This window comes from Sus scrofa, chromosome 1, assembly GCF_000003025.6.
Source record: "Sus scrofa isolate TJ Tabasco breed Duroc chromosome 1, Sscrofa11.1, whole genome shotgun sequence".
Taxonomy (NCBI): Eukaryota; Metazoa; Chordata; class Mammalia; order Artiodactyla; family Suidae; genus Sus; species Sus scrofa.
This window is the reverse complement of record NC_010443.5, coordinates 257169086-257194495: the sequence shown is the minus strand read 5'-3', so window position 1 is coordinate 257194495 and position 25410 is coordinate 257169086. Positions and strand designations below refer to the sequence as shown.

Below are 25410 nucleotides of genomic sequence, written 5' to 3'. Positions count from 1 at the left end.
ACTCCCACCAGAAGGAGACCCAGCTATTAGGAGAGGCTGTAAGGAGTGAGCTGCAACAAGTGTTCCCAAGCCATTCCCACTAGATCAACCTTCTCCATGATTCCCCAGCTCAGGTGGCACTGACTCTCGGAAGCTACCACCTGACCTCCCTGGAAATGCCTGTCAGTCTCTTTCAGAGAATCATAGGACGTCCAAGCTGGAAGGGCCCTAGGAGCCCAGCTGCCAGCTTTCTCATTGAACAGATGGAAGGGCCAGAGAAGGGAAGTGCCCAAAATAGGAATCAGAACCTGTGTCTCCTAACACCATGGGCTCCTCTGATGGGAAAAACAGGCAACCATAAGTTCAGACAAATAGCCATGATCAGCACGTTGTGAGCAAACCCAGTCGCACGTGTCACCACTACCCCATTTCATTGTGCTTTGTTTTATTGTGCTTCATAGATGTCGCGGGTTTTATGCACTGATGCTTTGTGGCCTGCTGCCCCTAGCCTTTTTCTTTTGGCAAGCATTCTTTTTTTTTTTTTTTTTTTTTTTCGCTTTTTTGTCTTTTTTGCCTTTTCTAGGGCCGCTCCTAAGGCATGTGGAAGTTCCCACGCTAGAGGTCTAATCGGAGCTGTAGTCACCAGTCTGAGCCTGGTCTGCGGCTACAGCAACTTGGGATCCGAGCCACGTCTGCGACCTACACCACAGCTCACAGCAATGCCGGATCCTTAACCCACTGAGCGAGGCCAGGGATCAAACCCACAACCTCATGGTTCCTAGTCAGAGTCATTAAAAAAACCTACAGAGCCACGTCAGGAACTCCTGCAGGTATTTTACAAATTAAGGTATATACATTGTTTCTAGACATAATGCTATTGCACACTTAATAGACTGCAGTATGGTGTAACTGTAACTTTTATATGCACTGGAAAAAATCAGAAAGTTTGCCTGGCATGCTTTGTTGTGATACTTGCTTTACTGCATTGTTCTGGAACCGAACTTGCAATATCTCCAGGGTCTGCCTGCATTGCTACCTCAGCACTATTCGTTTTTTGGGTTTTGTTTGTTTGTTTGTTTGTTTGTTTTGCTTTTTAGGGCCACACCTGAGGCATATGGAGGTTCCCAGGCTAGGGGTTGAATTGGAGCTATAGGTGCTGGCCACAGCCACAACCACAGCAAGGCCAGATCCGAGCCACGTCTGCGAACTACCCTACAGCTCAATGCCGGATTCTTAACCTACTGATTGAGGCCAGAGATCAAACCCAAAACCTCATGGTTCCTAGTCAGAGTTGTTTCTGCTGCACCACGATGGGAGCTCCTCAGCAGTATTCTTGAGCATAAACCAAGCCTAAGCCTCTCAAAGTTTACCCACTTCCTCCAGTTGGTCTAGATTCTCCTGGATGTCAGGAACCACCAAACCCATCTCTGTGTCTCCATAGGACAGGGATGGCATGGTGAGTGGAGAGAGAATGGGTTTGGAGTCAAACGCCCCTGTGTGTGCAACCCTGCTTGACTCCTGGAAAGCTGAGTGACATGGAAAAGGCACTTCCAGCCCCCCCGACCTCTGTCCTCTTCTGCAAAATGGGGCTAATAATGGAAGGCTTCCAGGACCATGGGTTTCAGCAAAGTAGACTAGGGAAAAGACCTAGTGTGGTGCCTGGCCTGCAGTAGGCACCCTGAGCGTTTGAATTTCCCTTCTCGTGTCCTCAGTAGGAGTGTGTTGAAGCTGCACAGATGGCTGCCATGTGGGGAGAGGGGACTGTTGGTATTTCACAGGAACTCAAGCCAAAACTAAGCAACATAACCAGACATTTTATTACATCCCAGAAAATTTACCAAGCATCAGATACTGAGTGAACATAGTCATAATAACTAAACTTTTTAAACAGTTGACATTCTACCCTGTACCAGTCACTATGTTCGTGACATGAAATGCCTTTTTTTTTCCCCCCACAGAAATTCTGTTGAGTAGATATCATTTGACTCATTTTATATTGAGAAGATTGAGACTCAAAGTGTTAATGAAATGACTGGCTGATATGGCACAGCTAGTTTAATGGCATAGGCAGAAGGGATTCCTGCCAGACCCCAAAGTCTACAGGGGTGTCTTCCTCCCCTGTGCTGAGCACTGGGGAGGAACTGAAAAGAGGAGGCTATGCCTGTTACACCCTCTGTCCTGAAATAGCCCCTAAGCTCATAGGGGGCCAGACTGTGAACCAGAAACCATCCTGCCTGGCAGAGCAAAGTTTGTGCTAGAAGAATAGTTAACATGGGTGGAAAGGAAAAATGATTCTTGCTAATTCCAGGCATCAGAATGAAGCAGGAACTTCCACACAGGGATTTCCCATCCATGATGGCACCGAGTGTTCCCAGCAACCCCAGGAGGCTGTTATTTATTATCAAGTCCATTGCAAAATGAGGATCCCCTGATCAGAAAGGTGTGGTGACTTGCCCAAAGCCACACCGCTAGGGAGTGGCAGTGTCTGGATTAGACCTCATTTCTTTCTGTTTGCTCAGCATCTTTCCTTTTTGAGTTCTGGAAGAGATCTGCAGAGAGGCTGTTTAAATGATAACTCACAGGGTACACAGGATTCTTTAGGAAAAGGTCTGGATGAGGGCAGAGCTTGGGCAGATATACTGAGGTTGGACCCTGCATAGCACAGGCACTGCTGGGTGTTGGCCCAGGTGGTTTTTGTTTTTGTTTTTTTTTTTTTTGCTATTTCTTGGGCCACTGCCGCAGCATATGGAGGTTCCCAGGCTAGGGGTTGAATCACGGAGCTGTAGCCACTGGCCTACGCCAGAGCCACAGCAACGTGGGATCCGAGCCGCGTCTGCAACCTACACCACAGCTCACGGCAGTGCCAGATCGTTAACCCACTGAGTAAGGGCAGGGACCGAACCTGCAACCTCATGGTTCCTAGTCGGATTCATTAACCACTGCGCCACGACGGGGACTCCCCAGGTGGTTTTTGAATGCAGGTAGGACAGGTAGGCAGGGCAGTGTTTTGGGCAGTGGCCTAGGAGCTCTCCTAGGGGCCAAGGCTGGCAGGCTCTGCCTTCTCCAGTCTGAGGTCAGAGGCCCCCTGGTGGTGCCAGCAGCTGCAGACTGACTTCACCCGGGACTACTGATCCCTGTAATCCCTTTTTGCATGCCCACCCCACCCTCTGTGTCAGCATTGCTGCCCAGTGCAAATTGAGTGGCAGCTGAATTGGCACGAGTTGATTAAAACTCCCAGTAATTATGGGCTCTTGACTGGCTGGGTTGTCGGATTCAATGTCGGCAGTAATGGATGGGCTGGCCGGCCCTACTGACAGATTGAGGCTGAGAGGGTGGAGGACGGGGAACAGGGACATCCCCTCTCACTCCCGTGCCAGGTGTAGTCCAGAGGCCTCCCTGGGACAAGGAGCATTGAGCCCACTTAGTCTCTAATCAAAGGAGTGGTTCTAAGTAAAGGAGTCTGCTCTTGTGATCCTCCCCAATCTTGCCAGAAAGGCAGATGTATCTTAGAGGTGCCTCTGACTTTTGTTGTGGGGATTTGAAAATACAGCCCACAGAAATATGCAGCACATGGGAGGAGATGGATACCCATTTCACTGCCTTCCTTTCCTCCTTCCCTCCCCCTTCCTCTTCCACATACAGGATTCTGTATGTGATCTGTACACCCAAGACTGTGCTGCCTGCCTCCTCTGAGTCCCCTCAGAACTCATCATAGTGACCTTCCCACAAGGCTCTCAGAATCCTTGTGACACCCTAGCCCATCTGAATACTTGTGACATTACAAACAGGCCACCTCCATGTGAATCAGGAGAAAGAGCACTTCATTCACAATATAGGACTCTTCAGTGGGGGGGACAGTCTGCCTCTCCCTTGCTGTGTGACTTTAGGCAAATCACTTGGCCTCTCCAGGCTTTAGTGTCCTCATCTGCAGAGCAAACAGGACCAGGGTAACATTAGTCCTATCTTAGTATTGGTGGGGAAAGCAAAAGCTGCCCATAGCAGTATTCTGCCTACTCTCTGTATGGAAAAGGCATTGCTTCTTGAATGTGTTTCCTATTTGAGGGAAAATGACAAGGTATCCACAACAGCAGTTATCGTTTTTTTGAGCACCTGCCATTGTGGCAGGTATGTGATCAGGTCTTGTTCCCTCACAAGCCCAGAGAGGTAAGAGTTGCTCTCCCCAGTGGAGAGATGTGGAAACTAAGGCTCAGGGAAGCCAGGACATGCAGCAAGGAAGTGGCTTGGCTGGACTTCACTAGCAGTTGTGAGAATGCTGTGTAGCTGCCAGGGTGTTCAGCCTTTCATTCACGTCTAATCTCACGGCCATTGTCTCCTTTAATCTTGACCATGATTTCATGGGCCAGTGCTATTATAGGAGGCAGCACTATTCCCATAAGATAGTACGTTCAGTATGCCTTTCACTGGCCATGAGAGAAATCAAATGACACCTGAGCTCTTGGAGGATGACATGGCTTTGTCCCTGGATAGGCAGGTTTGGAAGCATTCTGGTGATTTCTTAAAGCATGTACCCCCAACTCCAGGTAGATTCTCCATTTTCTTCTGAAATACTTTAGACCTAGTTCCCCCCAACCCCCCGCCCCACAATTCACAATTTGACAAAAACCAAGCAGCTCAGAGCTGAAAGACTTCTCCAACAGTGCGTTGTTTCATAGCAGAGGAAACAGACTCAGAAGATGGGATGTGCTTGCCTGAAGCCATCCAGTGAATCAGAGACCTTGGCTGGGCAGAAGTGAAACTCAGCACTCTGGAGAGCTGTTCCCATGCATTTTTTCAGGACTTGTCAGGATCTGGCTTCTTATCTCCAGAATCCCATCTGCCTGCCACTTCCACTTTGAAGATGGTTTCCTCACTTCTGTCTTCCAGATGAAGAAACTGAGGCTCATAGAAGCCACATGATGAGCTTCAAGGTAACCATCAGTAAGAGGAGCTGGATCAAGCTTGAGCACTTTCCATTACCCTACCCTGTCTCTGAGGCCCCAGGTTGTAGAAAAGGGAGGTGCCACACTCCTGACTCCCAGGGTCGAGGGCAGGGCATGGGTCTTCCTCCAGCACCCCCAGGAAATCCCCCAGGCTTATTAACTGTGGGAGTCACTCAGGCCCCAAGAAAAGTTATTCTGTCTTGTAAGTTGGTGGTTTTTTCTTCCACTTGGAACAGCTGGTTCATCTTCTAGACCTGGGGGAGGGGTGGTGGAACAGCTCATTACAAATTTTGCACTCGGAGAAATTTGCATTCCATAATTAATGAACATTAAAATGCATAATTACAAACAGAAACAAATGGCTTGGTGCTGATGAAAAATCAGGCTGGGAGGGAGCCAGAGCAGGCACAGAGGATGGAGGAAGAGGCTAGAGAGAGCAGGGCAGGGCCAGCCTGTGATGGAAACAACTGGGAATCCCCTGTCATCTCCCCCCACCTCCTCAGATTTTCAAGGCTTTAAGACTCGGGGACCCAGGACCAGGGTCTTCCTGTGAGTTGTCTTCTGAGATGGAGCAGAATGGGGGCTGTGAAGTTCTGGAGCCCAGTTGACCTGGGTTAGATCCCAAGCTTTCTCATCTACTTACTGTAAAACCTCAGGCAAAGGAGCAACATGCCAAAGGATGGGGTCATTATCAGATCAACCTGCCCCCTTTCTCCCGCCCACTCCTTGTCCCACAGAGCCCACCTCCCAAGGTTCCTTCTGTGAGCTCTAAGAAAGTGCTTAGAGATAATTGAATTCACCAACTTCGGTAATCTCTTCAAAGTAGCAGATCAAATCACTTCACTCCTCTGCCAACCACCCTCCAGTGCCTTCCCGTTAGACTTGGAATAAACTTAACATGACTTCTCATGGCTGAAGTCAGGGGTCAACAAGTCTTTTGTATAAAGGACCATATAGTAAATATTTTAGGCTCGGCAAGTCACATGTGGTCCTTTTTTATGTGTGTATCTTATAGTTGTCTTTAAAAAACAAACAAACCAAAAATTAAAAACCTCCAAAAACGTAAAGAAACATTTTTAGCTCGAGGGCTGTGCAAAAACAGGCTGTGGGGGAGATGTCTTTCCTCTGTTTCTCCCACTAAATACAACTGAAAACTCTAGTGGTTATATATAAAACAAATAGAAGACCATGAAAGGTGGAAAGGGGAAAGCAGAACCATTAGGGATTTGAGATCCAAGAAAAGACATGGAGGTCATTCCTTTGGAATTTCTTTCAGCCTCATGTGTCCCAAAGTTTGGCTCTCAAGAAGCCAGTTTTGAGAATTGCCAATAAAGACAAAACAAACAAATACACAAATAACCAAAAGCCTACTTCCTTCAGCCAAAGTATCAGGAAAAGGGCAGCCGACCAAGACGGAAAATGTTAGACACAAATCATTCTATTCCAGCCAAACATCACTGAAAGACAAATAATAAATAACAACAACATGGGCCTCTCTCCACCGCCCCCCCATGTAATAAAGCCAAGTAGAAAACTAGACTCCATCCTGAGCAGACTGTACTTAAGCAACCTGACAGCCCAGTGCCCTGTCCCTGCTGGGGTGGTGTCCGAGAAGGCCATATAAGGAGCAGGTAATGAGCAACCCTCCCACCCCCATCTCAGATCCATCCAGCATCAGTGGAGACTAAATAAAGAGCCTGGACTTCCACCCCAAACCTTCAGTAATAGGGTGCCCTTCCCTCTCCCTGCTGAGGCACTGCCACGAGAGGCCTAGTAGAAAGTCAGGACCAGGGACCACTGATCAGTAGTAATGAAGCCACCCCCACCCCATCCACGTGGTGTCAGTGGAAGCCAAGTGAGGAAAAGTAACCATGTGTACCTTCTACTCCCATCCAGGACGATGTCAGTGCAGTCCTCATAGGGAGTCAGAGATTCCCACCGCCCTCCAGCAGTAATGAGGATCTTTCTTTTTTGGGTATTAGTGGAGGCCAAGGGGTGAAATTGGGATTCTGCCTCCCCATGACAATAACAAGCTATGCCTCCCCTTTTATCAGCTGAAACAGCGTCAGAAAAAGCCAGATTTAAAAATATATATATTTAGGAGTTCCCATTGTGGCTCAGTGGTAACAAACTTGGCTAGTATCCATGATGATGTAGGTTCAATCCCTGCCCTAGCTCAATGGGTTAAGGATCTGGCATTGCTGTGAGCTGCAGTGTAGGTCACAGACGTGGCTAGGATGCTGTGTTGCTGTCGCTATGGTGTAGGCCTGCAGATTGCAGCTCTGATTTGACCTCTAGCCTGGAAACTTCCATATGCCACACATGTGGCCCTAAAAAGGAAAAAAAAAATAACAAGATCCAGAATTTTAAAAAATAATAACATAGCGTAATGACCCCAATATCTAGATTTCCATTAGCAATCACTTGTCACACCAAGAACCAGGGAGATCTCAAACAGAATGAGAAAAAACAACCTAAAAATGCTACTACCACCAAGATAACAGAAATATACAATTATCTGACACGTGTTAAAATAGCCATCATAAGAATGCTTAAGCAATTATAAGTACAAGTGGAAAAAAAATAGAAAATCTCAGCAAAGAAATAGAAGATACAAAGGAGAAGCAAATGGAAATTATATAAGTGAAACACATAAGAATTGATTTTTTAATGCAGTGGACTAACTCACCAGAATGAAGAGGACAAGGGAATTATCAGTGAACCTAAAGATAAAACAATAGAAATTACCCCCTTTGAACACAGAAAAAAAATAGATTGGAAAAGGAAATGAACACAGGTCTCATGGGCCTGTGGGGTTGAAAATAAATAAGTAAATATAAATAATAACTTTCGTGTCATTGGAGTCCCATAAGAAGAGAAGGAAGAAGTACTGAAAAAGTACTCAAAGAAAGAATGACAAATAATAGGAAACTTCTCCAATTTAGCAAAAGGAATCGTTCTACAGATTCAAAAAGCTGAGCTAACTCAAAAATAAACACAAAGACATCTGCACCAACATATCACAGTCAAATTTCTGAAAATGTCTTTAATTTTTCAAAAGAAAATTCTTAAAAGGGAGGAGAAAGAAACACCATCTATAGGAGTAATGCAGTTTGAATGGTGGTGGGATTTGTATAAGAAATCATGGAAGCCAGAAGGAAGAGGCATAATGTTTTTCAAGTGCTGAATAAAAAAGAATTGTCAGCCTAGAATCTTATGTACAATGAAATGTTCTTTTGAAGTGAAGGAGAAAGGAAGACATTCTCAGATGAAGGAAAACTAAGAAAATGTATCACCTGCATACCTACTCTGAATAAATGGTAATGAAAGTTACCAAATAGAAAGGAAATCATAAAAGAGGGAATCTTAGGACACTAGGAAGGAAGAAAGAATACATCAAAAACATAGGTAAATGCATTAGACCTTCCTTTTCCCCTTCCCTGTCAAACATCTTCATTATGCTTGATGGCTAAAATGATAGCAATGTCTGATGTGGTTCTAAATACTGTCTACTTGATATCCTCAGGTCTCATATCCAAGGATTCAACCAACCTCAGATGTAAATTTCCCAGTTGATTGAATTTGTGGATGTGAAGCCAGCATATATGGAGTGCTGACTGTATTTGTTGTACCAGGACATATAAGGGACTTGAGCATTGGTGGAGTTTGGTATCTGTGTGGACTCCTGGAACCAATCTGCTCTGGATACTGAGGAGAACTATATATTTAGAGGAATATTTAAGAAAATTATCTTGCAAATGGGAAAGGATAAAGGGACATAAAAGGAAGTGAGCTTTCTCTACATCACTTAAATTGGTAAAATAATGGTACCAGTAGATAATAAGTCATACATGCTAGAACAACCACTAAAAACTCTACAAAGAGATATACCCTCAAAATACTATAGATAAATCAAAACGAAGTCCTAAAGTTGTTCGAGTAACCCACAGGAAGGCAAGACAAAGCAGAGAAATGAAAAGCAGAGATCAGAAAACAGAAAATAAAACAGTATACTTAAGGTCCAAAACATCAATAATCACATTAAATGTAAATGATCTAAAAACACAAATTAAAAGACAGAAATTGGCAGAGTGGCTTAAACATCATGACCCAATTATATGCTCTCTATAAGAAATTCACTTCACATGTAACAATTCAGGCAGGGTGAAAGTAAACAGATCGAAAAAGACATATACACATCAAACAGAAGCTGGAGTAGCTCTATTAATATCATATAAAGTAGGCCTTTGAGCAAAGACAATTACCAGAGAAGAGCCCTGTGTCATAATGAAAGGGTCCTCCACCAAGAAGACATATAAAGCCTAAATATTTAGGCATCAAACAACACAGCTGCAAAACGTATGAAGCAAAAACTAATTGAACTGAAAGGAAAATAAACCAGTCCGTAGTTATGATTGGTTGGATCCTTCCATACTCCTTCCACAGCTGGTAGAACAACTAGACAAAAAGTTACCAGTGTTATAAGTTAACTCAGTAACATCATCAACCAAAAGGGTTTAGTTAACATATGGAGAACACTCTGCCCAGCAGAAGCAGAATACATATGCTTTTTAAGTACCTATGGGACATGTGCCAAGATAGACCATATCCTAGGCTATGATAAACATCTCAATAATTTCAAAGAATTCAAATCACACAGACGGTGTTCTCTAGCCCCAATAGGATCTAACTAGACAGCAATAACAGATAACAGAAAAATCTCTGCATACTTGGAAACTACACAAAACATAAATAATCCATGGGTCAAAGAGGAAGTCTCAAGGGAAATTAAAAATACATAGTACTGAATGAAGTAAAACTGTAATATATCAAAATTTGTGGGATACAACTAGAGCAATAATTCATCCTTTTCCTTAAAGTAAGCCTTTATATTTAGTGAGGAGAAAATGTATAGCCATAAATGCATACATTAGAAGTGAAAAAGTTTCAGCGTTTCTGATGCAGCACAGTGGGTTAAGAATTTGACTGCAGCAGCTGGGATGGTCATGGAGGCACAGGTTCAATCCCTGACCCGGTGCAGCCAGTGGGTTAAAGGATCTGGCTTTGCCACAGCTGAAGGGAATCATTCCCTGGGCTCAGAACTTCCATATGCTGTGAATGCGGCCATTAAAAAAATAAAAAAGAAATAGAAATGAAAAGAAGAAATTTCAAATTCATAATCTCTAAGTTCCCACTTTAAGAACTTACAAAAGGAAAGCAAAATAAACCAAAAGCAAACAGAAGGGTAATCAATGCAATTGAAGACAGAAAAATTGATGAAAATTAATGAAATAGCAAAAAAAGATTCTTTGAAAATGCTGAGAAAATTGAAAAAGATAAACTAGCAAGACTGTTCAAGAAAAGAGGAGACATGCAAGTTACCAATACCAGGAATGAGACAGGTCACTACAGACCCCACAGATGTCAAAAAGGGTTAATAAAGGACTCCTACAAATAACTGTACATGCATATATTTGAAAACCTAGATGAAATGGGCCAATTACTTGAGAAATGCAAAATACCACAACTCAATATGAAATAAATAGTTCAAATACCTTTATAACTATTATAACAATTGAAATTGTAACTTAACCATCCCCCCTCCCCCACAAGAAATCTCTAAGCTTGGCTATTTTCACTGGAGTTGTAAACCTCAATGTGAGTCTCACGACTCGAAACATATCACAGAATTAATTGTAAAATATAAAGCTATAACACTTTTAGAAAACACACACACACACACACAAGAAAATCTTTGAGATTTGAGCTTGGCAAAGTGTTCTTAGATTCCAAGATATAGATTTTATGATCCATAAAAGAGAAAATGATAACTTGGGATTTCATCAAAATTAAAAACATTTGCTCTGTGAAAGCTCAGTTGAAGATGAGAAGACAAGTTACAGAATGGGAGAGAAAATATTTGCAAACCACATATCCTACAAAAGTCTAGTGTTTAGAATATATAAAGACTGCTCAAGCCTTAACAATGATAAAAACAAACAATCCAGTTAGAAAATGGGCAACGACATCAAGAGGCACGCTTCACAAAAAAGGATATAAAGATTGTAAATAAACAAAAAAAGATGTTCAGCATCATCAACTATTACAGAAATGAAGATTAAAACCACAGTAGGGTGTTACTACACACCGGTGGGCAGGATGACTACAATGAAAAATATTGACGTCAAATGCTTGTGAGGATGTGGAGAAATTGGAGTGTGCTTGCTTTGCTGGTGGGGATGTAAAATAAACAACAGCTTCCTGAAAATATTAAACATGCAACTACTGTATAACCCAGAACTTAGACTCCTTAGTCCTTTTTCCAGAGAGAAAGAAAAACTTAGGTCTATACAAAAATGCACATGCTAATATTTATTGCAACTTTATTTGTAATAGCCAAGAACTGGAAACAACCCACATGTTTTTCCTCAGGTGAATAGTTAAACTATAGTTCATCCTTACTGTGGAATAGTAAACTCTGCAATAAAAGATAAATATTGATAAATCTACCCCTAAGAGGTTACAAAGTCTCTGATTTTATTTCTGTAACATTCTTGAGATAACAAACATTATAGAGATGGAAAACATATTCATGGTTGCCAAGCATTAAGGAAGGGGGTCAGGTGGGCAGTGGATGTGGCTTTAAAAGGTCAAGGGGAGCAATCTGTGTAGTAATGGAAATGTTCTGTATCTTGATTGTCAATGTATATATCCTGGTTGTGATATTTTACCATCGTTTTGCAAGATCTTGCCATTGAGGGCAAGCTGGAACATACTGGATCTCTCTGTTTATATTATTTCTTACAGCTGCATGTGAATCTGTAAGTATCTCAAAATTTTAAAGTATATAATTAAAAAAAAAAAAAAAACAGGTCTTTGACTGGATTTGACCTGTAGATCATGGTGTGCCAACCCCTGGCTTAAGTGATTTGGTCTCTTCCTACCTCTCACCCCTTGCCTTGTGATAACCTGTCTCATGGGGCTGCAATTGCTTTGGCTTCCTCTGTTCCATGGATAGGATAGGCCAACACTTTTCCTGCCTCAGGACCTTCATACTTGATGTTCCTTCTTAGATAATTCTTCCCACTTACATTCACCTGGGAGATTCTACTTAATTATTCAGGCTTAGCTCAAGTGCTCAATACATGCCCCCTTCACTCCATTCCGCATTCACTTTTTATCACATTATGATGTGTCTGTTGTACTTTTTTACTTTACGAAACCTTTTTTTTTTTTTTTTTTTGCTTTTTTTTAGGGCCACACTTGAGGCATATGGAGGTTCAAAGGCTAGGGGTAGAATTGGAGCCACAGGTGCTGGCCACAGCCACAGCCATACCAGATCCAAGCCACATCTGTGACCTACACCACACTTCATGGCAACACCGGATCCTTAACCCACTGAGAGAGGCCAGGGATTGAATCTGCAACATTTGAATCCTCAAACCTAGTTGGATTTGTTTCCACTGTGCCACAACAGAAACTCCAAATCATTTTTATTTCTTGTTAATCTGTCTTCTGTCTAGGATTTAAGCTCCACTAGAGCAGGATCTTGCCTGTCTGGTTTACTACTGCATTTCCAGCACCCAGCATGTTGGCTTAGCACTAAGCAGATGTCCAGTAAACATTTGTTAAGTGATCCAATGAAGGGCTTAAGTGGATGAGAAAGAAAAGAAAAGCTAAGGGTCCTAGTTAGGTTTTATGGGTGGGAGTAGGGGTTGTAGTCATTCATTAATCATTTGTTCATCCATCCACTCATGTATCCTTAATTTATTGAGTACCTATTATGTGCCAAGTTCTGAGTTAGACACTTTATGTTGTTTTCTCACAGGGTTTCCAGAAGTGCCTCCCAAACAGGCACATTCCCCGCTTACAGATGAGATAGGTGGGGCTAACTCTGAGGTGAAGCACTTGCCTAGAGGCTCAGTGTCAAAGGCCTGTGTGGAATTCAGGATGGACATCCATCCTGCTCCTGGCTCCAAGCTGTTTCCCTTGTTTGAGGAGAGAAAACTGAGGTCCAGTTAGGTTCAAGGCCATGCCCATGGTCATCAGGCAAATGAGTGGTGTGCTTGGCAAGAGTTCTGATCTTCCTCCTTCTAATACACCAGAACCTCCCTTTTGCCCCAGTGACATCCATCTCTTCCACATGCCCCGGTCAGTCATATTTGCAGAACTTCTGTTTTCCCATTCAAATCACACCATGCTTTTTCATGTTTGTTCTAGAACTAGTTCTCTGACAGAGGTGTGTATTTCTTCTCTCTCCAACTAGATTTGAAGCTCCTTAATCATACCCAGAACAGCAGCTGCCAAGCACTTATTTATCTTACTGTATTAGTTAGATATTGCTGTGTGACAAATTATCCCAAATTGGACAGCTTAAAACAAAAAGCATTTATTATCACATGCCATTTTTGAGGATTAGACATTCCACAGTGGCTTAGCAGACTGGGTACCTTAAGAAAGCAGAAATTAATCTCTCACGGTTCTGCAAGCTACAAGTCTGGAATCAAGATGTCAGCAGGGTCCTGCTTCTTCCACAAGCTCTAAGGGAAAATGCTCCCTTGCCTATCCAGCTTCTGGTGGCTGCATCATTTGATGCTTATGGCCACATCACTCCAGTCTCTGCTCTACCCCCATACAGCCTTCTGTATGTGTATGTAATCACTCTATGCCTCTTTGTTTTTTCTTTTTTTTTTTTTTCTGACCCTGCGCATATGGCGTTCCTCGGCCAGGGATTAGATCCGAGCCAGAGCTGCAAACAGTACCCCAGCTGTGGCAATGCCACAACCTTAACCCACTTGCCCGGGGATCAAATCTGCATCCCAGAACTGCAGGAACACCACCAGTCCTGTTGCACCACAGCAGGAACTCCATCTCTGCCTCTTATTTGTCAGGATATGCATGACAGCATTTAGAGCTACCTGGGTAATCCAGGGTGATTTCCTCATCCCAAGAATCTTAATTTAATTACATCTGCAAAAAACAACCATAGAAGAAAATATTCACAGGTTTCCAGGCTTAGGATGGAGACGTATCTTTAGGACCATTGTTAGCCTACCAGACGGCCTCATGGGTTTGCCATAAGGATTAAGTAAATTAAAGCAGATAAAGTTTTTAGATGATGCCTAGATTATAGAACATATTTTTTTAAGAACAAAAAGTGTAGAGGATCTGAGGGGGATGGAGAGAACTATGAGTAATACCCTGCCCCAGACATTTCCTGTGACCTATTGAGAAGGTCAGCCCTTCCTTCCAACTCTCACCCCTGAGTTTCTGCAGAGAGACAGACTCAGCCCTGGGTACCACCAGCACAGAGCTCCAAATGGCCCCATGAATAGGTGCCTGCCTGTCTGATGGTGAATATTCTGAGACAAGCAGGGGCCTCCTCTGAGCTTGTATTAATATGTACAGCATTTCACTCACATGGAAAATTGATTTTTCTTTTTAAGCACAAAAATGTAGCCAGTTTTATAACCTTTCTGCTGCTTGACAAAGGCCATTTATAACCCACTCTCCCTGTCACCCTTCCTGGCGCCAGTCTCAAATGTCTCGAAGAACTCTCTCGTGCATTTGTAATTATGAATTTTTCTTCAGCAAAATTTAATTTCCAAGAAGGCTGACCTTTTTTTTTTTTTTGTCATTGTGTTTTTTGTAAATTAATTCATGGGTGTGTGTTTTGTTACTGATGTTGTTTAGGATGATGGTTTGGGGAGGGGACGAGGGAGCTGGTTGGGAGGCGGCGGACATTGGGAGGGCATTTTAATCAGCAATGTCCAGTGATGGATGGGGAGGGCTGGGCTCTGGGTGTTAATCTTGGTAGACAGGAAATGCCAGCAAGGTGACTGAAATTAAAACCTAATACCTCATTTTCTCTCCGGAACGCACGAGAGTTGGAACTGCTTCTCTATCTGCTGGACTGGAGATGAGCTCAGCCTCATCAAACAGTGGGAAACTAAATTAAATAAAGAGCTGGTTTCCCCTAGGGAGTAAGGACTTCCATTCACGGAGCACTTAGCAGGTGTCGGGCACACTGGCAAGAGCATTCCACTGAGGTCACTCAAGGATGGAATCACTAGGGCTTGAAAAGAACCATAGGGCAGCCTGTCTGGTTACCTGGAGAAGTGTGCACATGACCAGGCTGAGGGATTGATAGCATCTGCAGATGCTCTTGGCTATTAGCTTTGGGAAGATTCGATTTGTGGTGGTTGTTTAGGATTCATTTGTTTATTTAAGGTGGAGTGTGATGCTATTTAGAAATATCAGGAGTTCCTGTTGTGGCTCAGTGGGTTAAGAATCTGACTAGTATCCATGAGGATTCGGGTTTGATCCCTGGCTTTGCTCAGTGGGTTAAGGATCCTGTTTTGCCACAAGCTGTGGCATAGGTCACAGACATGGCTCAGAGATCTGGCTTTGCTGTGGCTGTGGCATAGGCTGGCAGCTGTGGTTCGTGATTCAACCCCTAGCCTGGGAACTTCCCTATGCCATGGGGTGCAGTCCTAAAAAGAAAAAAAAAGAAAGAAATAATCACTCTGGTGGTCATTAGGAGGATGGTACAGGGCAGGTCAGACTGGAGGCCAGCAGGCTGTTGAAGAGGCTTGTGTGGGGATGTAGGAGTATCATTGAGAACTTCAGGCTCAAGGATGGAGAAGAAGGGACACATTCAAAACAGGGAGGAAGGGAACTCACTTTTTTTTTTTTTTTTTTTTCATTTTAGGGCCATACCTGTGTCACATGGAAGTTCCCAGTCTAGGGGGTCGAATCGGAACTACAACTGCCAGCCTACACCAGAGCCACAGCAATGCAGGATCAGAGCCACGACTGCGACCTACACCACAGTTCACAGCAATGCTGAATCCTTAACCCACTAAGTGAGGCCGGGAATCGAACCCGCATCCTCATGGATCCTAGTTGGGTTCGTTAATCACTGAGCAATGAAGGGAACTCCCGAGAACTCACATTCAATGAGTACCAAACCACAGGCCAAATTCCGAAGTAAGTTATGCAGCCCCTGTGATCCAACTTAAGCTTGCAGTCACTAGGCTCGTTGAGCAGATAGGGACATCGAAGCCTGAGAAGGAGAGTAACTTGCCCCAGCTCACATAGGGAGAAGGGGAAGTTCTGGAATTTAAACTCATATCGGTTGAAGCTCTTTAAAATATATCTGGCTGCCCAGACCCTGCTGGGCAATAATAATAAACACAATAACGATTTTTCCAGCAAGGTCCCTATTCATAGCAGCTAACATTTGCTACATGGTTTCCTTATGAGCCATAGTTCTAAGCACTTTGCACACATTTCCCTTTCATTCTCACAATGATACAAGACAAAAAACAAACAAAAGTTCCATTTGACACATGGGCACACTGAGGTTCATAGAGGTAAAGGAATTGGTACAAGGCCACACAGCTATTAGTTGGCCCAATAAAACTTTGGACCCATCTCTGCAGTCGTGATACCTGCCTTCTTTCCGAAGGTGGGAGGAAAGGGCGTGATGGGACCCACCACCTCTTCTGCCATAACCGCCCTGTTGCTCTTTCCCTGAGCAGTGCCCGGAGGAGCTGAAACCCATGAAGGATGGCTCCGGCTGCTACGACCACTCCAAAGGCATCGACTGCTCTGATGGCTTCAACGGCGGCTGTGAGCAGCTGTGCCTGCAGCAGACGCTGCCTTTGCCCTATGACGCCACCTCCAGCACCATCTTCATGTTCTGCGGGTGAGTCTCTGTCCCTGAGGCCCAGCCTGTCCCTTCACAGCAGCAAGGAATGCAGGAAACAAAAAGCCAGGAACTAGAGCCTGGCCCAGCTGGGACTGACCTTCAGTGAAATGGCCTTTCTGCCTCTGCCTTTTCAGCCCAGGAGGCAAAAGGCAACAGTATGACCCTTTGTTGGGAATTGAGAATAAGTGTGGAAGAAGAAACAATAAATAATTGATTAATGATTGTAATAAATGGAATCCATGCTCAGGCTGTATCATAGGGTCAGGGTTGTTTTCTGCAGAAGTCTCTTGCTCCTTATGCATCCAGCCTCCAGCCCCAGCCAGTGTATTTTAGAGACAAAAGCAGGCATCTTGGGAGTTCCCATTGCGGCTCAACAGATTACGAACCCAACTAGTCTCCATGAGGATGTGAGTTCGATCTCTGGCCTCGCTTAGTGGGTAAGGATCAGGCATTGCTGTGGCTGTGGCGTAGACTGGCAGCTATAGCTCCAATTCAGCCCATAGCCTGGGAACTTCCATATGCTCTTGCAAGTGTGACTCTAAAAAAGCAAAAGCAAAAAAAAAAAAAAAAAAAAAGAGGGTATCTTGAAAGGGTCACCAAGAGACCAGTATACGTGCTGCTTACAAATATGGGCTTAGCCAGGCTTTCAGCTCCATTTCTGCAGGGATTAAGCAGTGCCAAGTTCAGAGCTGAACCCCTCTTTGTCCTAATGCTCCTGTCAATAAGGATCATTAATTAGGGGAGGCAAGGTGGGAAGGAAACAATGCAGGCAAAGCTTGAAGTCATGGCTCATGCTAAGAACTCAGCTGAGTTTTGAAATTAGTAGGAGACTGATTTGGGACCAAGTTGCTAGGTGGCCTGGGACAGGTCACTGTTCCTCTCTGGGCTGCAGTTTGACCACTTGTGAAGAAGGATGCCTAATAGCTCTTCCAGTTTATCTTGTTTCCCACTTTGAAAAATCTGCAGTGGAGTTACCTCTGCCACAGATAGCTTCTAGAATAGCATTTGGTCCTCAGCAATCACTCAAGAAAATGGCAGCCTTCTTTCTTCTCTGCATTCCCTTTCTGTGGGTGTCTTCATATTAGAAAGCATCCTCATTTTTGGACATTCCGTGACTCAGAAAAATGTCTTTGTTCATGCAAGAATGTTGATCATTGAAGTGTGCTCAGTGCTTTACTAAGATGGAAAAGCAGAATAAAGCATTTAACAATCTTTTCAGACTTACCAAAGAGGAGTTGGAGGTATGTGTGTGAGTTTAGTCTCAGTTTAACAGAAAATTAATTTCACCTGCATAGTTCTAGTCCCTGGAGTCTGATTTTCCTTCTGGGGCTTATTTCAGGGTCTCTCCACAACAGCCCTGAATACACTTGGTGCTGCAGGCGCCTTTGAGCAGGTGTTAGAGCGGCTTGCTGGAGGCCCCACTTATGTATCAGTAAAATAAATAAGAAATAAATTAGTGGATGCAGACCTGAATTTATAGGGTCTCTCCTCTGCTTAAGTGACTGCAGGGCAGTGTTGAGTAAATTATGCATGGGCTTAGATCTGAGCCTTGAATACTGAATCAGCTGTCTTCTTATTATTGTTATTGTGCTTGGGGGAGGGGTGTCCTTCTGTTGCAAATATCAGTAACTGCAGATGCAACAGCAGTAATGGATTTTGACATAGAAACTGTCACCACCTTTCATCCACGGCATACTGAGGCGGTCAAGGGGAATCAGTAGACTTGGATTCTAATCCTAATTCTACCTCTAACTTTCTCTTAAACATCAGGCAAGCCTCTTAGGACCCCTGACGTTAAGTTACTTTATCTCTAAAATTTCAATAACATCAATCTTAGCATAATGATTGTTGCGAAGAGTGCAAAGTACTTCACATCATTTATTCTTCTCTTCAAGTTAAGTCATGTGCCTAGGGTCACATGACTAAATAATGGAGGTCAGTACCTCTCGCTGTGTGACCTTGAGCAAGTTACTTAACATCTCTGTGCTTCAGTTTCCTCATGTGTAGAAAAGGGATAATAATAGCATCTCTCTATAGAATCGATATGAGGCTTAAATGCAATATATTAATGACATCACAATTTACATTGATATTTATAAAGTCCTGCAGAACAGTGCCCTGCAAAGAGTTAGCATGATATGTATTTATTTATTGTTCACTAAAGTGAACTATAGTAATGACAATAGCCCACCATTTGCTCAGTAACTAAGGTACTAAACCTCTCGATTTTCGGGTCTATGAGACAAGGACAAACTAACCTCTTCTACCTGGGAAGGTCTCTGAAAATTTTAAAGTAGATTGACCGGGAAGTTCTTGTATGGTTTATCCAGTTAAGGATCCAGCGTTGTCACTGCCGTGGCTCGGGTCACTGCTGTGACGTGGGTTCAGTCCCTGGCCCAGGAACTTCTGCATGCCCTGGGTGCAGAGAACAAAAAACAAAAGAAACCCCAAAAGACTATATTAGACAGAACTGGGAGTGTGGGGAGTATGCTGAGAGCTGTTGAAGCTCAGCTAGATGCTAATAAACTGGACCAAAAAAAAAAAAAACAAAAAAAACAAACAAAAAAAACAGAGAGAGAGAGGCAAAATAAAACTCAGGTCTCCTAAAACCAACTGCAGTGTCAACATGCTTTGGAAATTGTCTATTAAGGATGCAAATGAGAAGTTGGCCACACTTGTTAGAAGCACTATAAACAAAACAATGAAAGCCATTAGCAGGTACTTGTGTGAAAGTTGGTGGAGAGAAGTGGCATGCAACTGAATTAAGCAAGGAAAACAAACCCTCGCTCAAGGGGACCTTGTCAACTTGTTCAGAGCTCTGGGTCCTTTCTGTGAGTTTCCTGTGTGCACTGGTTTAATAAACCTGTGTGCAACCAGGTTTATATTAGCAGCTAACACATTAAGCGCTTCCTATGTGCCCTGACGGTGCTGAGTGCTTTGATTGCATTAGCCCATTGAATTTTCATAACAAGTCTGCAGGGGAGGTGTTACTATTATGGTCTCCACTTACTGTCAAAAAAAATCAGGCACAGAGGGGCTCAGTGACTTGCTCAAGGTCACACAGCTGGTAAATGGAGGCATCAGGATTCAAATCCAGATGATCTGATTCCATTATTAGTCAAGACAGATCTGATGTCACTCCTGGCTTCTGGCCACTTCTGGCCACGTGGTTTTGAGCAAAGCACTAAACAGTTCCCCAATCTCTCATTTCACATAGAATCAGATGTGTTCAGGGCACCATTGTGTAGACTAAATGAAATTATATGTGCACAGGGGCCAGCACACTTAAGCAGTCAGTAAATGGCAGGTACAATTAGTCTGATAGATGTAAAGCCATCTCATTTAATCTTCCAGTGACTGAAACGTATATCCTGTTTACTGCTCCATCTCCAGCACCTTAGAATGGTTGCTGCTACTTAGTAGGGCTCAGATATTGTTAAGTGAAGTTCTCCGTTGACATGACCAAAGGAGCTGTTCACAGTGGGGCCCTGTAGCTACATTTCCAGCTACGTCCCTATTCCTGAATTAGGTCTCTTGGCTTTAGCTCCCGGAGTTTTCAGCGTTGTTCCCTCTGCCTCACTTCCTCCTCTGTATCCCCACTGCCACCCATCTGTCCCTGGCCCTTTAGTTGAGCACTGCTCTGTTTCATCTTCAAGTCTTGGTGTGGGTGTTCCCTTCTCTAGCAAGTCTTCTCTGAGCCCCAAGGGGTGCAGAAGTGAGTAACTGGAGCCGGGTAGATAATGCTTTGTCTTTTCAAGTGGCTACCCGTTAAATACTGGCTTAATACTTACCCAAGTGGGGTTAGGGCATGTGTAGAAGAGATTGTTTCCTTTTCTTATTTTGGTTTGTATTTTTTTTTTCTTTTCTACCCACAGGGCCCTATTACTAGGAAAGGGCCACTGACATTTTGCCTCCAATTCTACTTCATCCTGGTGAAATTTTGACACTTCTTGCAGACTGGACCTCTGGCTGACTGTCCTGGTGGTCAGCCCCCAGTCAGGCCAAGTTCCTCAAAACTGAGTAAAGTAACCTTTTCTCTGGGATCACCACCTGCCCATGCTTCTCCCTGTCATAGCACTATTGCTCTGTTGACTTACCTGCCTTTCTGTCTGGTCCCGATCACACTATAAATGCCTCATAAGTAGAGACTAGGTCTTAATCATCTGTATATCCCTGTGGTCATTCTGCACTGCTTGCTCAAAGACTTTTTCAAAGCCATAATTTTTTTTTTTTTTTTTTTTGTCTTTTTAGGGCCACACCCACAGCATATGGAGGTTCCCAGGCCAGAGGTCAAATTGGAGCTGTGACTGCTGGCCTTTGCCACAGCCACAGCAATACGGGATCCAAGCCACATCTGCGACCTACACCACAACTCATGGTAACATCGATCCCTAACCTTCTGAGCAAGGCCAGGGATCGAACCTTCATCCTCATGGATGCTAGTCAGATTTATTTCCACTGAGCCATGATGGGAATTCCCCAAAGCCATAATTTTTGAATTAAAGAATTCACCCAGGAGTTCCTATTGTGGCTCAGTGGGTTAAGGACCCAGCATAGTGTCCATGAGGATCTGGGTTCAATACCTGGCCTCTTTCAGTGGGTTAAGGATCTGAGGTTGCCACAAGCTGCAGTGTACATTGCCGATGTGGCTTGGATCCAGTATTGTTGTGGCTGTGGTGTAGGCTGGCTGCTACAGTTCTGATTCAGCCTCAGAACTTCCATGTGCCACAGGTGTGGCCCTAAAAAAAAAAGAAAAGAATTTATCCACCTGAGATTTGTTGTACCTACCCTGTGCCTGGTCTTTTGTGGAGTGTGAGAAGATAAAGACACATTGTGTACAAGTCCTTACCTACCAGGGGCAAAGGGGACTCTGGGGACGGGTATTTGAGCCTCACTTGGTCCTGACTGATAGTTTTTGTTTTCATTTTTATTTTTACCTTTATACGTTTATATGCACAGTTGGGGGAGGGGGAGCTGGAACAACACTGTTCCCTTTTCATTTTCTGCTCCACTCATCACAGACCTGATTCCAGTGTTACCCCCTTGGAACATTTCTCTGAATCTCTTAAACAGAGTTAACTGAGCTCTCCCAGCAACGGGTTAATAGTTCTGCCCCTCAATCAATCATGCAGTGTTATCAATAATTTCTGATTGATGTCGATAGACCACAGGCACCAGTATGCTAAGAGACGCAGTGAATTTAAGACAGGTTGAGAAGGTCATTAGATGCTAAGATGAAGCGTGTGGAATGAATCTTATGGGTGAGGAAGCATCACTTCTCTCCAAGACCTAGGCAAGTTACCTAGCAACCAAGTTTGTTTCATTTGTGCCTGTGTGTTTACAACATATACCGTGAGTTCTTCTGGGAAAGTTTAATATTATCCACATAAATCCACCCTATAAAAAGATGGATAATATAAAGATAGGCCTGATCAGAGCCATTTGTGAAGAGAGAAAGAGAAAAGGAGAAAATGGTTTCAGGAGCCTGAAATGCCAGAGTTACTCAACAGGAGATAAATTTAGCTCTGTTCATCTTGGCAACCAATGTAAACAGAAGAAAAATAACATGGTGGGTTATAGTTATCCTTGCTTGAGAAAAGGAATTTTGTAGTTTTTTTTTTTTTTCGTTTTTTGTTTTTTGCTTTGATTTGTTTTCCAGAAGATAAACTCTTTTTGGGGAAGGGAATCACACCCACTGCATGTAGAATTTCCAGGGCCAGGGATTGAACTTGTGCCACAGCAGCAACCCAGGCTAGTGCAGTGACAACTCCAGATCCTTGACCCCCTGCACCACAAGAGAACTCTGACATTACACTCTTTTCTGACACAATTTGCTACGAGAGCTATTTCCTATATATAACTATATGAGACGTGGTCACTAATGTCATCTACAATGTGGATGTTTCAGTATTTCTGAGATCATCTAGAGAAGGAAAGTAGGGCCCAGAAGGGTCTTACAGCCAGTGAGGAAGTGAAATTGGGATAGGTGATGCCCCAAGCTATTCTCTTCTAATCTAAATATTTTGAATATATTTAAATGTAATTTACTTAAAAATACAATGTGTAATATATGTAAAGCTGTAGCTCAAAGAGCATGTCCAGCCTCAAATAGTCCTTTCTAGCCTATCTGTTTAATGTCATTTTAATGTGCTTTTAGGAGGGAGAGGAGATAAATACATGTGTTTAACATCCATTGTTAACTGGAAGCCTCTTATTTTCATTGTCAAGGCTGAAGTTGGCTCTAATAATGAAAAACACTAACCTAGAGGGTGCAGACAGATTTTAATTTTTAATGGTAGTATCTCATTGCAGATTTGACAGTCACTCAAGCCCTTGTTTTGTTGTGGTTTCAACTTTTAGGCTAAGCCTGAGCTCTGACCACTCTGCTGATGGAAGGATGGGGAATTTCCTTCTCATATTTAACATGGAAAACCCACGGGCTGCTTTCTTGTCAAATGGTACAGCTGTTTGAAACATTTGCAAAAACTCCAGTGTGAGGCATATTCACGGAAAGCTGATGGAAGCATACAAAGTCCTTGCATTTGCACAGATAGGTGTTCTCCAGTGTGGGTTTTTTAAAACATTAGTTCCAGGAGAAGCTCAAGGAAAACAATGGGGGCAAGTTCCAGTGGCCAAGCATGTGTAGGAAGGTCTGTACTCTCTAACTGTCCCGTGAAGGTTCACAGGGCGCCTGAGGATAGGAGAGCTCTGGCAAGACCTGACATGGTGAAACGTTATATTTCATTGTTTCTAAAGTGCCCACAGTTTCCACATTTCAACATTTCTAAAATTAGGATGTATTTTACTATCAATGGTTTTATAGAGGTTTTTTAATTTAATTTAATTTTTTTTTTTTGGTCTTTTTGTCTTTTAGGGCTGCACTTGCAGCATATGAAGGTTCCCAGGCTAGGGGTCCAATGAGAGCTGTAGCTGCCGGCCTATACCACAACCACAGCAATGTGGGATCCAAGCTGCATCTGCGACCTATACCACAGCTCACGGTAAGGCTGAATCCTTAACCCAGTGAGCGAGTCCAGGGATTGAACCTGCATCCTCATGGCTGCTAGTCAGATTCGTTAACCGCTGAGCCGCGGCGGAAACTCCTAGAGTTTTAATTAAATATTGTTTTTCTTAGCATTAGATGAAATACTAGTGATTCTTAAAAGTGTTGAGGGTCTTAGATAAGAACGTTTTATATAATTCTGCCCAGTGTTCCCCATGGCATTCCCTTCCCTTCCTTCTTTTCTGAAGAATACCCTTGTGTCCACTACTTTCAACATGGCTTTTCTGGAAACTCTTCCCTTTTTCCCATGAGTGACACCTGCAGATGGAGGCCACTCTGAGGACCGTTTTACTGATCTTCATTTTGGTTAATATTCGGACCATCCTAAGAAACTTCAGGAGAACAACTCCTATGACATTGGTTCGGGGGGGGGGGTCCCTGTGATGGGGGGTCTTTTCTTCTCAGTCACAGAGCAGCGAGGGTCCTGGGCCTGATGACCCCTGTGTGGGATTTCTCACAGGTGTCAGGATCAGGAAAGCTAAGAAAGCACCCATTTCTCTTTTGCCTTGGGGTGGTAGGATGCTCAGATTAATCCCTAACGTTGGTCCGAGTCTGTGTGGCGTTCAGTTTCTTGAGCTCTTCTTACCCTTAACTCTCCTCTATTCTTATTCTCCCCAGTTCCCAGATTTTGGGATTTTGATTCCCTTCCTTATTAAAACAAACAAACAAACAAAACAGTTTCTAACCTATATATTACAATACATAATTTTTGATTTTATAACCCTTTGAGGAATGAATGAATGAATGAGCAATTAAATACATGAATAAATAAATGCCCTGCCTTGAGAGTTTATATGAAAGCCATTTCGCTTTGGTCCCTGTTTCCTTTTTTTTCAAAGACAAGCAGATTGGAAGCCATCATTTATGCTAAAGTGGATTGAGCCCTAGATTTGGAGGAAGAAATTCAAATCAAGGTCCTGGCTTTTCCAAAGTGCTTATGTAATCTTGGTCAAGGGATTTCAAGGGCTGCATTTCAGGGTCCTTGGTGGCAGTGTTTGGATGAAAGTACCCATCTCATGATGCTGCTGTCAGGAGTAAGTAAAACATGCTCTTAGCTAAACATGTGTACGATTTTATGGTACAATCTCTAAAGTCCCATCCAGTTCTAGTGTTTTCTGTAATGTGTTGGATGTGTTCAGGGTAACACATTCATTGCCTTCAGCTGAAATGCCCCGTTTGTATCTTTGTACTTATTTTATGTTCTTCATTTTGGCATATGTATAAATATAGTTTCATGCAGATCTTGGCTGGTTTCCTGTGAGCCTACACTCTTTAGAATTTCTGTAAGAAAATCTCCCAGACGACAGAATGTTCTAAAGGAGCTGTATAATTATGTTGCATGGTACAAAAATAAAAAAAAATAAAAAAAAAGAAAGAAAAGAAACCAACAACTAAATAGACCTTTGCATAAATCATCCTGTGCCCTGAGGTGGCTTGGAGGAGAGAGTTGCTCACGTTTTAAACCTCAAAGGATCATTTGCCTTTATGAGTGTCTGTTTTGTTTTTCTTTTTCTCTCCCTGCCTTTCTAAGGGTCTTACTAAGTCAACCAGGCCTTTTATCTCCCCTCCTTCCTCTCCTGCTGAGCCAATCTTTTCCCACTCCAGGCAAAATGAAATCACCAGGCACCTAGAGCTATAATATAGCTAAAATCACACACACGCCCACACACACATGCACACACACACACACACACACACACACTTCTTGAAATATG

General features: G+C 43.3%; 1 protein-coding gene across 6 annotated transcripts in view; it reads left to right on the top strand.

Moving 5' to 3' along the window:
• The window catches only part of ASTN2 (astrotactin 2), a 915211-nt gene that overhangs the window by 546181 nt on the left and 343620 nt on the right, over positions 1-25410 (top strand). For all 6 annotated transcript variants that reach the window (XM_021074502.1, XM_021074486.1, XM_021074494.1 and 3 more), the window contains one exon: positions 16463-16629. In XM_021074502.1, the coding sequence (XP_020930161.1) occupies positions 16463-16629 (167 nt within the window). The remainder of the gene's footprint in view (positions 1-16462; positions 16630-25410) is intronic.